Source organism: Alternaria infectoria (genome assembly GCF_024043175.1).
Source record: "Alternaria infectoria strain BMP 0036 chromosome Unknown scaffold_1, whole genome shotgun sequence".
NCBI classification, from domain to species: Eukaryota; Fungi; Ascomycota; class Dothideomycetes; order Pleosporales; family Pleosporaceae; genus Alternaria; species Alternaria infectoria.
This window is the reverse complement of record NW_026250690.1, coordinates 629,664-643,371: the sequence shown is the minus strand read 5'-3', so window position 1 is coordinate 643,371 and position 13,708 is coordinate 629,664. Positions and strand designations below refer to the sequence as shown.

The 13,708-nt window shown below is 52.8% G+C and overlaps 5 protein-coding genes across 5 annotated transcripts; 3 read left to right on the top strand and 2 right to left on the bottom strand.

Annotated features, from left to right (window-relative positions):
* Window positions 1–1,220: 1,220 nt before the first annotated feature.
* J4E92_000247 (uncharacterized protein) lies at window positions 1,221–3,231 on the top strand (the record flags this gene model as incomplete). The annotated part of the gene is made up of 5 exons (XM_051491666.1): window positions 1,221–1,244; window positions 1,379–1,656; window positions 1,716–1,958; window positions 2,235–2,269; window positions 2,702–3,231. The coding sequence occupies 5 exons, from the start codon at window positions 1,221–1,223 to the stop codon at window positions 3,229–3,231; spliced, it is 1,110 nt and encodes a 369-aa protein (XP_051357178.1).
* A 296-nt stretch (window positions 3,232–3,527) lies between these two features.
* Window positions 3,528–4,923, bottom strand: J4E92_000246 (uncharacterized protein; the record flags this gene model as incomplete). The annotated part of the gene is made up of 6 exons (XM_051491665.1): window positions 3,528–4,106; window positions 4,155–4,465; window positions 4,513–4,675; window positions 4,725–4,767; window positions 4,816–4,829; window positions 4,888–4,923. The coding sequence occupies 6 exons, from the start codon at window positions 4,921–4,923 to the stop codon at window positions 3,528–3,530; spliced, it is 1,146 nt and encodes a 381-aa protein (XP_051357177.1).
* A 369-nt stretch (window positions 4,924–5,292) lies between these two features.
* On the top strand, window positions 5,293–8,060 carry J4E92_000245 (uncharacterized protein; the record flags this gene model as incomplete). The annotated part of the gene is made up of 3 exons (XM_051491664.1): window positions 5,293–5,310; window positions 5,357–5,469; window positions 5,522–8,060. 3 exons carry the CDS (start codon window positions 5,293–5,295, stop codon window positions 8,058–8,060), a joined length of 2,670 nt encoding a protein of 889 aa, XP_051357176.1.
* Window positions 8,061–10,386: 2,326 nt separating this feature from the next.
* On the top strand, window positions 10,387–10,966 carry J4E92_000244 (uncharacterized protein; the record flags this gene model as incomplete). Its single annotated transcript, XM_051491663.1, has 2 exons — window positions 10,387–10,506; window positions 10,577–10,966. 2 exons carry the CDS (start codon window positions 10,387–10,389, stop codon window positions 10,964–10,966), a joined length of 510 nt encoding a protein of 169 aa, XP_051357175.1.
* Window positions 10,967–11,436: 470 nt separating this feature from the next.
* J4E92_000243 (uncharacterized protein) lies at window positions 11,437–12,285 on the bottom strand (the record flags this gene model as incomplete). The annotated part of the gene is made up of 1 exon (XM_051491662.1): window positions 11,437–12,285. The coding sequence occupies one exon, from the start codon at window positions 12,283–12,285 to the stop codon at window positions 11,437–11,439; it is 849 nt and encodes a 282-aa protein (XP_051357174.1).
* Between the last annotated feature and the right edge of the window lie 1,423 nt (window positions 12,286–13,708).

Sequence of the window (13,708 nt, the reverse complement as noted above, 5' to 3'; positions counted from 1 at the left end):
GGGGCGTGATTACCGTGGGCGACATCGTCATTGGCTGTTTCAAAACGTAGGTGATCTGGCCGAGATTCAAGGTTAGTCGTTAATATGTCGAAACTACGGCGGCATGGGTGGATTGATTGATGTAGATTGACAGAAGCCGGGACTGCGACTTAGCATCGCCGTTAGCCATGTGCCCCTTGCCCGTTCGGGCCCAAGCTTCCCCACAATCGTTTAGTGGCTGGTGGGATGGACCGTCACTTTCGCGCTTTCGCCTCGCATCAGCCTCTTCAAGTGCACCATCTGCACCACCAGCTTCGTCGGAAGGATTATCAAGTCAGTGCCCTTGACCTCGTGCAACCGCCACAGCCTTCTCGGTACCGGCTTCTTCCCGCATATTCCGCAAGGCTGCCCCAAAATGAAGGACGGCTTCCAAGCCTTCTCGCTGACCGACAAGACGCGCACGTTTCATTGATTGAAACACTTGACCAGACCAGTAACACACAATCTATTATATTACGCATTCCTCCTCTCGCTTCCCACATTCCAAGAGCCGCGCCACGGTGTCGCGGCATGTCTCGGTCATATCCTCCTCCCTGTAATTAATACTGCGGTTTTTCCACCCAACCGCCGGTTCAAAGAACGCGCAGTCACGACCGCATTGGTGCTCGTTGCCTATTTGGTATATGCCGAGGGTTCTATGCGCTGAGAATCTAAGAAGCACGTGTCTCGTGCATACACAGTATATTTTCAAAAGTGCGTTACGGCGGGCGAAATAGATTGGGAATAAAGTGTCTCTGGTCACACGAGTCGACCGCGAGTCGCATGCGTGCCGAACTGGAAGGTCGACCAGATTTGAACAATAGTGCCGTGTTCCATTTGGACAGCTTGAGAACGATGCACGACAATGGCATATAGGAAGATTCATCGACGCGTTGATGAGGACATTCATGATCTAACGTGATAGCCTACATGATGAAAGTCTATGCGGTTACTTGTGCTTTGCTGGCCAGCGCTTCGGCACACACAATTTTCACACAACTACATGTCAATGGCGTGGCGCAAGGACACACTAAGGGGATTCGAGTGCCGGTGAGCATGTTCACGATTCCCATGTTGCTCCCCTGCTAACAGCACGACACAGACCTACGACGGGTAATGCACCCCGCAATCGCCTTTTGAACTCCAACTCACTTACGTTCCCAGACCAATAACGGACGTTACATCAAACGATGTGATCTGTAATGGCGGGTAAAGCATTACAAAGCGTGGAACCAAGCGCTAGATTGACCCGCATTCAGCATAAACCCCTACAGAACGCCTCTTCCCAAAGACATCATCAATGTACGCTGGTTGCGCAATAAGCAATAACGCCACATGGCTTCGGCTTACTCCTTGTCAGGTCAAAGCTGGAGACAAGCTCACTGCCGAGTGGCACCACACGCTCGATTCCAAGCCCGAGACGGACAAGTCAGATCCAATTGACCCCGGTCATCTGGGACCCATCATGGTCTACCTTGCCAGAGTCGATGATGCCTTGTCTACCAAAGTGACGGGACTCAAGTGGTTTAAGATCTACGAGGATGGTATGGATGCCAATGGCGAGTGGGCCGTTACAAGACTGTATAACAACAAGGGCCTGGTAGACTTTGTACTGCCGTCATGCATTCCCAGTGGACAGTAAGTCATCTCCAAGTTCTTGCCAAATCTATATGGTCGACTGACACGGGTCTTTTCAGGTACCTCCTTCGCGCAGAGCTCATTGCTCTCCATGCCGCCTCAAACTACCCCGGTGCTCAACTCTATATGGAGTGTGCTCAAATCAATGTGACAGGAGGTGGCAGTGCCAGTCCGGCGACTGTCAGCTTTCCAGGTGCATACAAAGCGACTGACCCGGGGATTAAGTTTCAACTGTACTGGCCGATCCCGACCAGCTACACAATTCCCGGTCCGAGACCATTCACTTGCTCTGCCAAGATCAGGTAGGCAAACATGGGGGACATTCACGCGCACATACATAAACTTCTCTTCTTCTTGTTGCGTCAAGTACATACAAGATCCAACCCAAATGCAATCTAGTGAAAGGGTAGTGGAAATATAGATACACTTTCGCTACACTCAAGATCCATCCATAATGCCACAAGAAATGACTTCCCCATCAACACGCAAGATAAACCGTTCCCCAAGACTGTCTTCGTGTATGCACCCCACAAACAATCTGCCCGCATCTATCTCACATGCATAACGCGTGACCGCAGCTTCCAACCGTGGAACCTTGGAACTCCGTACCTGCGTCAGCAGCTCCACTCAACCTGGAGCTTCCCCACCAACACCTCGTGCCTCCACAACCCCAAGCCCTGCAACACCGTTCCCGCAAAGTTACGCCCCACCGTACTCGACAAGACCGAATATACGCCCTGATACTGCTACTTTGGCAAAATCGACGGACCCTGACGTACGCGTATAGCCATATCGAATATGCACGACGAACGTGAGTGCTCCTCTTCCCCGCTACAATGCACACCCAGCGCAATGCGCGCGCATAGCTAGACCATGCGACCATTTGTGAGCTCCAACTCCAGGGTATAGCTTGAGAGCATAAAGAGAGTGGAACAAGGACCTCGGCATCGTCGCATTCAGACATGCGCGCTCTGCAGTGTGGCTACCCGTCGCATCGCTCCACCCAGCACAACAAGCGCGAACCTCACTAACACCACATCCACAGACCCCCACCCCCTCCTCGCCCAAGTCCCCCTCACACTCTCGCCCTTCCTCTCCCTCCCCACATCCGTCCCCCTGCCATACTCCTACGTGACCCTTCCGTCGACGTTGCCTCCGTCGATCCTCTCCCAACAACAGCAACAACAAGACCCGTCCAACCCCAACGCCACCACCACGAAGCCAGCATACGTCACCTCATCAACGGGTACATCAGCGCATCCAGACCAGATACTCACGTCGTGTGTCGCGCTACAAGAGCATCTTGCTAAGCTAGAAGCGGACGCAAGGAGGACGTTGGCGGAGTGGGAGGAGAGGAGACGGAAGGAGGATCTCGCGGAGAAGAGGAGGGTTGCGCCTGGGTGGTTGGACAGTGGTGTGCATATCATCAAGCCGGAGGGACCTGGCGATAACAATGAGTCGACCAAGGAAGAAAAGGTGCCGGAGCAGAACCTGATGGATCTAGATCCCCAGGCGGAGCGCAAGGCACAAGAAGGCGAGGAGCTGGACAGGGTCTTTGGCGGATTACAGGTTTAAGCCTACCAACTCAACATCACTATACCCAAGAACAAGACTTAGTGACCAGCGGTCTTCATAATAGATTAATACTAAGTTATACAACTATAAGCTATGACATGCTGTTTTAGCTCAAGCCTAGATACGCGTCGCCTACAGTGATCCCCACGGCGGCGCGACATTACAGACATATGAGAACCGAAGTTACGGAAACAGAAAGGGGAATCTTGAAGGAAGAATGTGGAGAATTAGTGCGACCATGCTGAACCGCTGCACCATCTCTGTACGTGCAACACCACCAACGCCAAAAGGTGCGTCTAGCGACGGCCGTGAGAGCGGTTGATGCTTCCCTGGAGGCTGTCCACTTCCGTCTCAAGACGCTTGATCTCCGCGTGGCTGGCCTCGAGGTCCTTGTTGAGGCGGTCACGCTCAGCAATAAGCTTCTGCTCCCACTGCCTGAAGCGCTGCTCCTCAACCTTGACCTGCTCGGTGAAACGCTTGCGGAGCGCCTCTTCCTCCTCCTTGAACTTGGGGTTGTCCAGCTTCCTTGGGCGAGCCTCGCCGAACTTCCTTGTCTCCATCTGGCCAGCGCGGTAGGCCTCGTAGTGGTTCTCTTCCGTGGTGTGGATGAGGTCGAGCATGTGGGTTCGGATGAGAATAGCGCGGAGCTTCTTGAAGTCGCAGTGCTCCTCGTTCTCGACTTCGGCAACACCCCAGGCGTATTGACGACCCTTGACGGTGCGGCCGTCGTTGGTCTGGACATCCTTCTCGGAACCGATGACGGAGAAGGGCATGGCGTCGATGAGACCGCGTGCGTGTTGCATGGCGGCGGCGTCGTCATCCTCGAGAGGGGGAGTGTAGATCTTGATGCCCTGAGCATCGATCACTTGGCGCACCTAAAAGCGGTCAGTATTTGCTGGTGACATGTAGATTGACCAACTTACCCTCGCCTTGAACTTGGCCAGGTCTGTTGGGCTCAGTGTGTCGGCCTTGGCTACAACCGGGATCAAGTTGACGCGTGTGCACAGCTTCTTCATGACCTCAATGTCCAGGGGCTTCAGGGTGTGGCCGGTGGGGCGGATGAAGTACAGGCAGGCGTGGACACGGAGATCGATCTTATCGGAGCGGCGCGGTTGTTGCTCCTGAAGCATGTACGACTCATGCTGGTCGTCGAGGAACTCAATAATGGGTTGCCACGAGTCGCGGTTGTTGACGTAGTCACCGAAACCGGGGGTGTCGATAACGGTAAGACGGACTAGGTGTGTTAGTATAACGAAAGAATAGCAGGATGGCGCTGCATACCCTTGAAGAACTTCTCCTCGAGCTCGGCCTTGGTGATCTCAATCTCGACGGTCTTGTCCATCTGCTTGTGGTGTCGTCGCTTGTGGTCGGCGTAGTTCTTGATGGTGGTGGAGAAGAGGGTGTTGATGAAGGTGGTCTTTCCGAGACCAGACTCGCCAGCAACCTGAGCTAGTTAGATTGAAGTCGATTGATCATGGGGATGGTATGCGTACCATTATGGTGAAGGCAGCACCGCGCTTTGCAACAATCTTGTGCCTGTGCTACGTTAGGGCCGAAGCTGCGTGTCCGCTTTGTTGATAGTACCTCTGGTTGGGCAGCTGCAATGCATGTTAGTATACGAATTGAAGACACTGGCTGAGCAGAGGGTATACGTACATTGGCAATGCCAATGGGGGACGCGGACTCGGCCATTGTGCTGATGTGTGGTTGACCGCTGGTGTGTATGGGGTCTGCGTGGTGTTAGCTATATGCAGCCTGATGTCCGGGGAGTGCGGCGTAAAAACATACGTGGAGGTGGTGGGTGAAAAGCAAGTCAGCAGTGAGGTTGCTGAACGAGGTGCGATATGGGGTCTGGTGAGGAGGTGTGGTGTTGGTAGACAATTTGGGTCCCCTTTCTGCCAGTCGCCCATTCGGCAAGCACTGACCCTGAACGGGGAAACCGCGACTAATGCACACTACTCCACTAGCGCGTCGTGCGATGATCCGAGCTTCGAAAAAGTTCAAGATGCGACCATCATGCCCGCCACGACATGACGAGTCCGCAGCCACGATACTTTGAAGATGAAGACTGACTTTCAGGTAAGTTGAGTGCTGCCGTGAAAATGTTCGCGTCTGACACCCACAGTTCTCCAACCTGCTGGGCACCGTCTACAGCAGAGGCAATCTTCTCTTCACACCCGATGGCACATGTCTGCTGTCGCCCGTTGGTAACCGCGTCACGGTTTTCGACCTTGTGAGGTAGGCTCCAAGTTGCGACTGCCTCTCGCGATATGCGCTGATCACTAGTCAGCTCCAAGTCTTACACACTTCCGTTTGCGCACCGCAAGAACATCGCACGCCTTGCCCTCAACCCCCGCGGAAACCTCCTCCTCTCGGTCGATGAAGACGGTCGCGCAGTCCTCACCAATGTCCCTCGTCGCATAGTCCTCTACCACTTCTCTCTCCGCGGCGAAGTCACCTCGATCGCTTTCTCTCCTTCTGGTCGGCATTTCGCAGTAGGCATAGGAAGGCAGATTGAAGTATGGCACACACCATCCACTCCAGACGTTGCGGAGGGCGATCTCGAGTTTGCGCCTTTCGTGCGACACCGGATATACACAGGACACTACAATTCAGTCCAGAGCATAGAATGGTCTAGTGACTCGAGATTTTTCTTGAGCGCGTCCAAAGACATGACAGCGCGGATTTGGAGCGTTGATCAAGCAGAAGGACACGCGCAGACAACATTGGGCGGACACAGGCAGGAAGTAGTCGGCGCATGGTTTTCCAAGGATCAAGAGACCATCTACACAGTCAGCAAGGACGGAGCGCTGTTCGTCTGGAAATACATGCTACGCTACGATGCGCCCGCCGACGCCGACCCGGACGACGACGAGAATCTACAATGGGGTATCCAGGAACGTCACTTTTTCCATCAGAACAATGCGCACGTCACATGCGCCAGCTTCCATCCCGAGTCGAAACTGCTTGTAACAGGATTTTCCCACGGTGCCTTCTTCATCCACGAGCTACCAGAATTTGCGCAAATCTCCAGCCTCAGCATCTCGCAGAACGACATTGATTACGTTGCCATCAACAAGACCGGAGAGTGGCTAGCGTTTGGCGCGTCGAAGCTCGGGCAGCTCCTTGTGTGGGAATGGCAGTCGGAATCGTACATTTTGAAGCAACAGGGACACTTCGACTCGATGAACACAATCGCCTACTCGCCAGACGGTCAACGGATCATAACAGCGGCAGACGATGGAAAGATCAAAGTCTGGGAAGTCAACTCCGGTTTCTGTGTTGTCACGTTCACAGAACATATGGGCGGTGTGACGGCCTGCGAATTCGCGAAGAAGGGAAACGTCTTGTTCACAGCCAGTCTTGATGGCTCCATCAGGGCTTGGGATCTCCACCGGTATCGCAACTTCCGCACTTTCACAGCGCCATCGAGGCTTTCCTTTTCGTCCCTAGCGGTTGACCCAAGCGGCGAGGTCGTATGCGCGGGCTCTATCGACTCTTTTGACATTCACATTTGGTCCGTGCAGACCGGCCAGTTGCTTGACAGGCTGTCTGGCCACGAGGGCCCTGTGTCATCCCTAGCATTTTCTCCGGATGCCGGTACGCTGGTCAGTGGAAGTTGGGACAGGACTGTTCGCGTCTGGAACATCTTTGCTCGCACCCAAACAAGCGAGCCGCTACAACTAATGGCCGACATCCTATCTGTCGCATTCCGCCCCGACTCGAAGCAAATAGCCGTCACAACTCTTGATGGACAGCTGACGTTCTGGAACGTATCCGATGCTGCACAAGAAAATGGCCTTGATGCGCGAAGGGACGTTTCCGGTGGTCGCAAGATGTCAGATCGGCGCACTGCAGCCAACGTAGCAGGCACCAAAGCCTTTACGTCGGTGAAGTACAGCGCAGACGGCACGTGTGTATTGGCAGGCGGCAACTCTAAGTACATCTGTCTATACGATGTTCAGTCTGGTGTGTTGCTCAAGAAGTTCACTGTATCCGTGAACCTTTCTCTCGATGGCACACAAGAGTTCCTCAACAGCAAGCTGCTCACAGATGCCGGGCCACAAGGTCTCTTCGACGACCAAGGCGAAGCGTCCGATCTGGAAGATCGGCGAGACACAACATTACCGGGTGCGCAAAAGGGCATTGGCGCACGGAAAACACGACCAGAAGTGCGCGTACCTGCTGTCGCATTCTCGCCAACAGGCAGAGCGTTCTGCGCTGCTTCAACAGAAGGTTTACTAATCTACTCACTCGACAACACGTTCCAATTCGATCCCTTCGACCTAGACATCACCGTCACACCAGCGACAACTCTCGAGACTCTCGCACAGAAAGACTACCTCAAGGCACTGGTTATGGCTTTCCGTCTAAACGAGCGCAACCTTGTTCGCCGCGTATACGAAGCTACGCCCGTGAGCAATGTTGCTCTAGTAGTCAAGGACCTACCATCAGTATATCTCGGTCGCTTACTACGATTTGTCGCCCTCCAAGCCGACGAGTCCCCGCATCTGGAGTTCAACCTAGTATGGATCGAGGCACTGCTCAGCAAACACGGTCGATGGATGAAGGACAACAAGGGCGGACTTGAGGCCGAGTTAAGAAGCGTTGAGAAAGCTGTTCGCCGGATACAGGCTGAGCTCGCAAGATTGGCCGATGAGAATATCTATCGCATCGAATATCTGCTCGCGCAGCCGCCAGAAGAGAAAGAGAAGTCAGCCCAACTCGACTTTGGGGTCAAAGCGATAGAGGATGGGATATCGGATGAAGAGATGGTTGATAGTGATGAAGGCGAGGATATAGGCGAGTGGATGGGCTTTGAAGAGTGATACCATTGTACGAATACGAATTTTGACGAACTGTTATATCGAAGAGTCCAGTGGATCGTAATTGGGACGTGATGGAGGAGCTCACAAGCTCTAGATTTACCCAGACTCAAAAGGTCTCACCGATGCTCACCGTATCTGACGTTGGGACGTTGACAAGACTCAAGACGATGTGTACCTTAGTGGGCTGTCGTGGTTGGGCCGTTCTTGCCCCATGTACGTTTGTGCCTGCATGCTACCAGCACCTGCCCTTGCTTCATGTCGTTCTTTCCGCGTTCTGAATATACATGCTGGACGACACTGATGGTCAAAGCGTACCAAGCGCGGCTTGATCATGGGTAATGTGCTAGGAAGGTGCGTGCTGCTTACGACGATCGCCACTTCGTCAACGCATCGATGGAGGATGTATTGCGAGGAGTTAGAACTTATCACACCGCTTATTGTATACAAAGAAGCTTGGCATGATCTCGACTCTTGGACACAGAGAAGACGAACATCTACATGAGAGAATTAGGGGTCAACAGATCGTCGCGGGCCGTTTCTTGCATGAGAGCGCCGTCCTTGTCAGCCGCTACAACATTTCCATCCTTGCTGGAAACACCCAGGCGTCACTAAGACAGTCGAACGAGAGGCGGAGATACTACCCAGCATCACCAGACACCGTGTTCTGTATCAGATGTACGAGCCGGTACGAGCCGGTTCAGGCGGTGTAGCGACTTTATGTATATTGTTTGAGATAACTCTTGAATTGTCAAAGCTGCCAGTATAACTTTTCCTGTCAGTTAGGTACGGTTCTTGGCTCGTTCCATACAACGACTACCTCTCATGCTGAGTGGTAGCTTTGCTGGTCTCAGATATTGTGCACGAAAGCAGAATTCCATGGATTCGAGGGCTGTATCAACGGACCAAACTCCGAATTATAGTCTAGACTTCTGGTAGAAGAGGTGAGAACGGGCCGAAGTCTACAGCGTGCCGCATCATCCAAAATAGTTAAGTTCATGCGCTACGCAGCATTACAGCCGTAGCGCGCCATACCAATTTTATGCAGGTGGTAGTACCTAGGTAAGATGCACACAATTCAAGCCCTTGAATGTAAGCACCCAATTTAACAAATCTTACCAGGAGATACCCGGCCAAATTTGACGTTCAAACTCTATCTGAGCAGTTCCTTGGATTGGTATGGCGTAGCACGCGTGAGACGGGAGACTGTGGCTTGCTCGTGGCATACAAAAGCTGCCCACCGACCGCCTCAGAGAATCACGTTGTTCAGCAGTCCACGTTCACTCTATCATAAACCCTTCAGCATTTTAGATCATTCACTATGAAGTTGTCTATCGTTGCCGCGATGCTATTCACCTCACTCGCCGCTGCCGAGATAAGGTACTTTTGCCTGAAAGGTGGAGACGCGATCCCAAAAGATGAATGGAGCTGTTCTACTGCAGACAACCGAGCATGTAAGCAATCTTTCGTACTAGCTTTTTCTTTTCTGGTCACTCGCTAACGAATTATAACCTTCTGTAGGCCAAAACAAAGGCTGTGCAGACACTTGCTTCCCTGGTGCAGATGCAGTTCAGGTATACAGAGTACAGTTGTATGTATCACGTCGCAGAATCCAGAGTGGCACAGGCTTACTCCGATTACAGGAAGGATCCGGATGCTTGTTTCTGCTATTGCAGAGAGCTGTAAAGATCGTCCAAGGAGGATTTGGGGTCGGCATGCTCACATGATGTCCCCCAATGATGTTCAAGTACCGCTTCGATCCTACCTCGGCCCGGCGCATGCCGAGCTTGGGTATACCTTGGTAGCGATCGCGTTCATAGTAATATATACCAATACACAAGAACCAAGTTACTATTATCACCTCGTACGATCGTACAAAGGCTTACCCAGATACGCGCTGTGTCAAGAGCGACGTACTGCTAATACGAGGCTGAAGAAACTGTAATCGTCGCATGTGATTTGGCTCCGTTCGGGTACGGCACCTTCCCATGTAAAGGTAGGAAAGAGCAGGGAAGGCATACAAGATGGAAAGAGCGGAAGAACACCGACGTGGTCAGAGCAGTCGCACACCTTGCTGACCCAAACACCACTTTCACGCCACTCACAGTCACAGTCATCACACTTCAGCACACCACGACATCGTTATTGCGCTATCTTCATATTCTCACCTTCACATCGCTAAAGTCCAGATACTATCGCTATGGATACTTCCGCATACCAGGCTCCGCCCATACCAACTCTCAGGGCGCGGTCGTTTTCCTGCCCCATAGGCTATGGAAAAGCATGTGCGAGGAGATTGCCGGGCGTCTAGGCGGGGTTCGCGCATGATATGTTCCCGGACACACACAAGGAAGCGACGCCCAAAGAGCCTGTACGAAGCGATTCGCCGCAAGGACCTCCATCACCAAAGCTCGCCGACGGGCCCACGACGGTTGACTCACCAACGATGGTTGACGCACCCACGATCGATCCAAACGCGATACACCCGAAGAGGCTAAGGTTGATTCTGACAAAAAAAGTTCATGAAGAAACGTTACGAGGCGGGACCCAAAGATCTGGCACCTCTGCACATTGGCCGACATCCAGTCCCGTGGAGTATGCCCAACGAAGAGGATCTGCGTATGATCTTTGTCCCAGAACTTGTCCAATGGATACAATCGTCCGACTACCAGGGTCACGCCGCCAATCGCTGCTTTTGCTCCCTCGTTCTACACATCTTGAGCAAACGTCTACCCGACGACGTCATCCACAACGACCCCATCGACCGCGATGACTTTCGGGGCAGACTTGGCGAGCTCTTCTCCGACGACGGAATGCCTCTCGACCATCTCCTTGATCACTGCGCGAATGGGTACAACATTCAGAAGGTCAGGAAGGTGCACAAGCGACCAATGACGCATAACACTTAGACGGAGTATGTCGGCATGTTGTGCGAGGGTATCATCTTGATGAACGAGGAGCCTTCCTCTCCCCCAAAAGACAGCCCTTCCACGCCACCGGACGAACAACCTTCCACGCCGCCAGATGAAGACACGTCTCCGAACGACGACACGCCCAGGGCAGAGAAGGGCAAGCAGCCAAGAGCAGCGTCAGCTTCACCAGAGCCTTTTCGAGGGCGTGCACTAACGTATGAGGCTGACGAGCGGGTAATCTACCGGCCTGCATCAATGGAAGATTGGAGGCGGTGTTTGCGTTAGCAGTATTGCTGTTGTCTAGTAGGTAAACTTCGAGTCGGAAGCACTTTCACTTTCACTAGGACAGAACTGGAAATACTCCCGCAATTTCAATTCTTGATTGCTTGCTGCAGACTCCTACCATGATTCACTGAGCCCAAACCCAAGAACCAATATCACCACCCGTTCATCTGATAACCTCCACCTCAATGACCCCAGTGATCTCTGCGCGGGTCGTAGCCGTAGCCATACCCTCCGTTACCTTGACCATATCCTGGATAGCCCTGCCCCCCATTGCCATGATGGCCCTCAAACTCATCCTCCTGGTTCTCAGAGCGACGAGACGGTAGTCGAAAATTTCGTCGAGAAGGCGCGTTGCCATATCCAGGTTGTCCAGGATACGCACCGGGATCTTGAAGGCCCGCCCGTCTAAATTGGTGTCTAAGTCCTTCCATAACGTTGGTGTAGGCTCCGTCAGCCGCGTTCGTCCATCCTTGCGCCGCGGTCGCCCATTCCTGCATCTCCCTTTGACGCTCGATTCGTCTCCTTGCGCGGTACGCTTCGTCTTCGTCGTTCACGGGTACGCCTCTGCTTCCACCACCATATCCTCTACCGTTCGTGCTGTCGTTTCGTCCGTCCATCCGACCATGTCCTCCATCAACCGGACCTCTACCAGCTCGTCCGAAACCACCCCTGGTCATCTGCTCCATCTGCTCCTGCAGCTGTCTCGCCATCTGCTCATCCCTCCCCGTATCTACCTCCACCGGCAGACTCTCCTGCAGCCTCCTCGCGACTTCTTCATCTCGGCTCGTATCCATGATGACACGCCGAGGTATGGAGACTTGGCCGTCGTAGTTATCGAAGAAACGTTGCATGAAAGCTGCTTTGTCCTTTTCGTTGCGCACTTGCAGGAAGGCGCGGTGGAAGGTTGCTTGGGCAGCGGGCGTTGGGAAGTCGAAGCGGAGGATAGGCGCGGTGAGATCGAAGTTTTGGAGGGTGTGGGGAGAGGATGTTATCAGGCCTGCGGGCTGCGGTGGGTTGGTTGGTGCGCTCATTCTGGTGTTGTCGAGTTGTTGTGCTTGTGAAACTCTTGGGGTGTGGTTGAATTTCTTGAGTCTGATATGGAGTGTGATGAGGAAGGTTTTGCGAGGAGGATAAGAAAGCAGATTGTATTTGAACGAACTTGCCAGCTGAAGCGTCACGTCAGCTGGTGCGTTATGTGACTACGTTGCCAACGATGTGCCTTTCACCTCGTGCATCGACACACCCACATCGTTCACACCCGCGTGACGATTCGATTTCATGCTCTATCTCTCTTAGTGACAATTGGTAGCTTTTGGCCGGTCTTTGATTCTTCCCACTAAAATATGTCAAAGACGAGTATCGCAATCTCGAAAGAAGTATTACCTGAATGTGAAACGACTAAACAATGTCCACTATTGTCTTCGCACTTGGAAATAAGCTGTCTAGATCCTCCAGAACCTTGCCACCCCTGAAATCCACCAAGATGCCTATGCGCTCGAAAGTGTCTATTTCGGTCTCTGAACGTCGGAGTATAAGAGAGGTACGATGGTCAGTCGAAACAAAGAACAGGATACATGTTACCTCGAAATCATCTATTCGGGTACCAGGCACACATGCTTCCGCTGACGAAACATCGAGATAAAAGTTATACCTGGTGCCGTTGGGGAACGTGACAGAATCATGGAACGAGATCCGTTTGCGCCGGTCTTCTTGGTTCCACACAACTTGCACGCAGCGTCCGAGTAGTCGAAGCCTTCCGGACTGAAGCTCTCCATAGTGGTCTCCGGATTTAGGTACCACAATACACTCGAGTATCTCGGCAGATGCAGTGTGGTCGTCCAAAGAGCGACGTGAGGCGGACCAAGTTAGATAGCCAAAGAAGTGGACTGAATCATCCACTGCGGACCAGGACCAGGAAGGGGCTCTCCACGCTGGCCTTGGCTTCGGATGGCTAACAAGTGGGTTTATTCCCCACTGTAGCTGATCATGAAGTCCGTTCATCCAGAATCCAGCCACGTATCGGTCTTCCGGCTTAGCGAACGTCTTTGCTAATCCTGCAACAGCCATCAACTTGTCACTGACATGAGTCAAGTCAAGGAGGCTGTAGTGCCATATTATGAGCTTCCAAATTCGTACACTTTCTGTAGATGACACCCCTGTGCGCATGTACGTCCTAGCCGTGGCGTCGCTGTCCCATACCGAATCATGCCTACTGGCGCACTCGCATTGTTGTCTTTCTGTACATTCAAAAGCCATTTCTTGATGTGTGTAGTGTAGGATACGGGGAGAAAGTAGGCGCTCTTGTAGAGCCCAGGCGCGCTTCAAGAGTGGATATTTTCCCATGAAGAATTCGCCTACGTGGAAACGCTCTTCGGAAAATATCAATGTGATTGGGCCTCCTCCTTTGGAAACGAACTGAACTTCGTTCTCGGAGCATCTTCTGAACAAACCCTC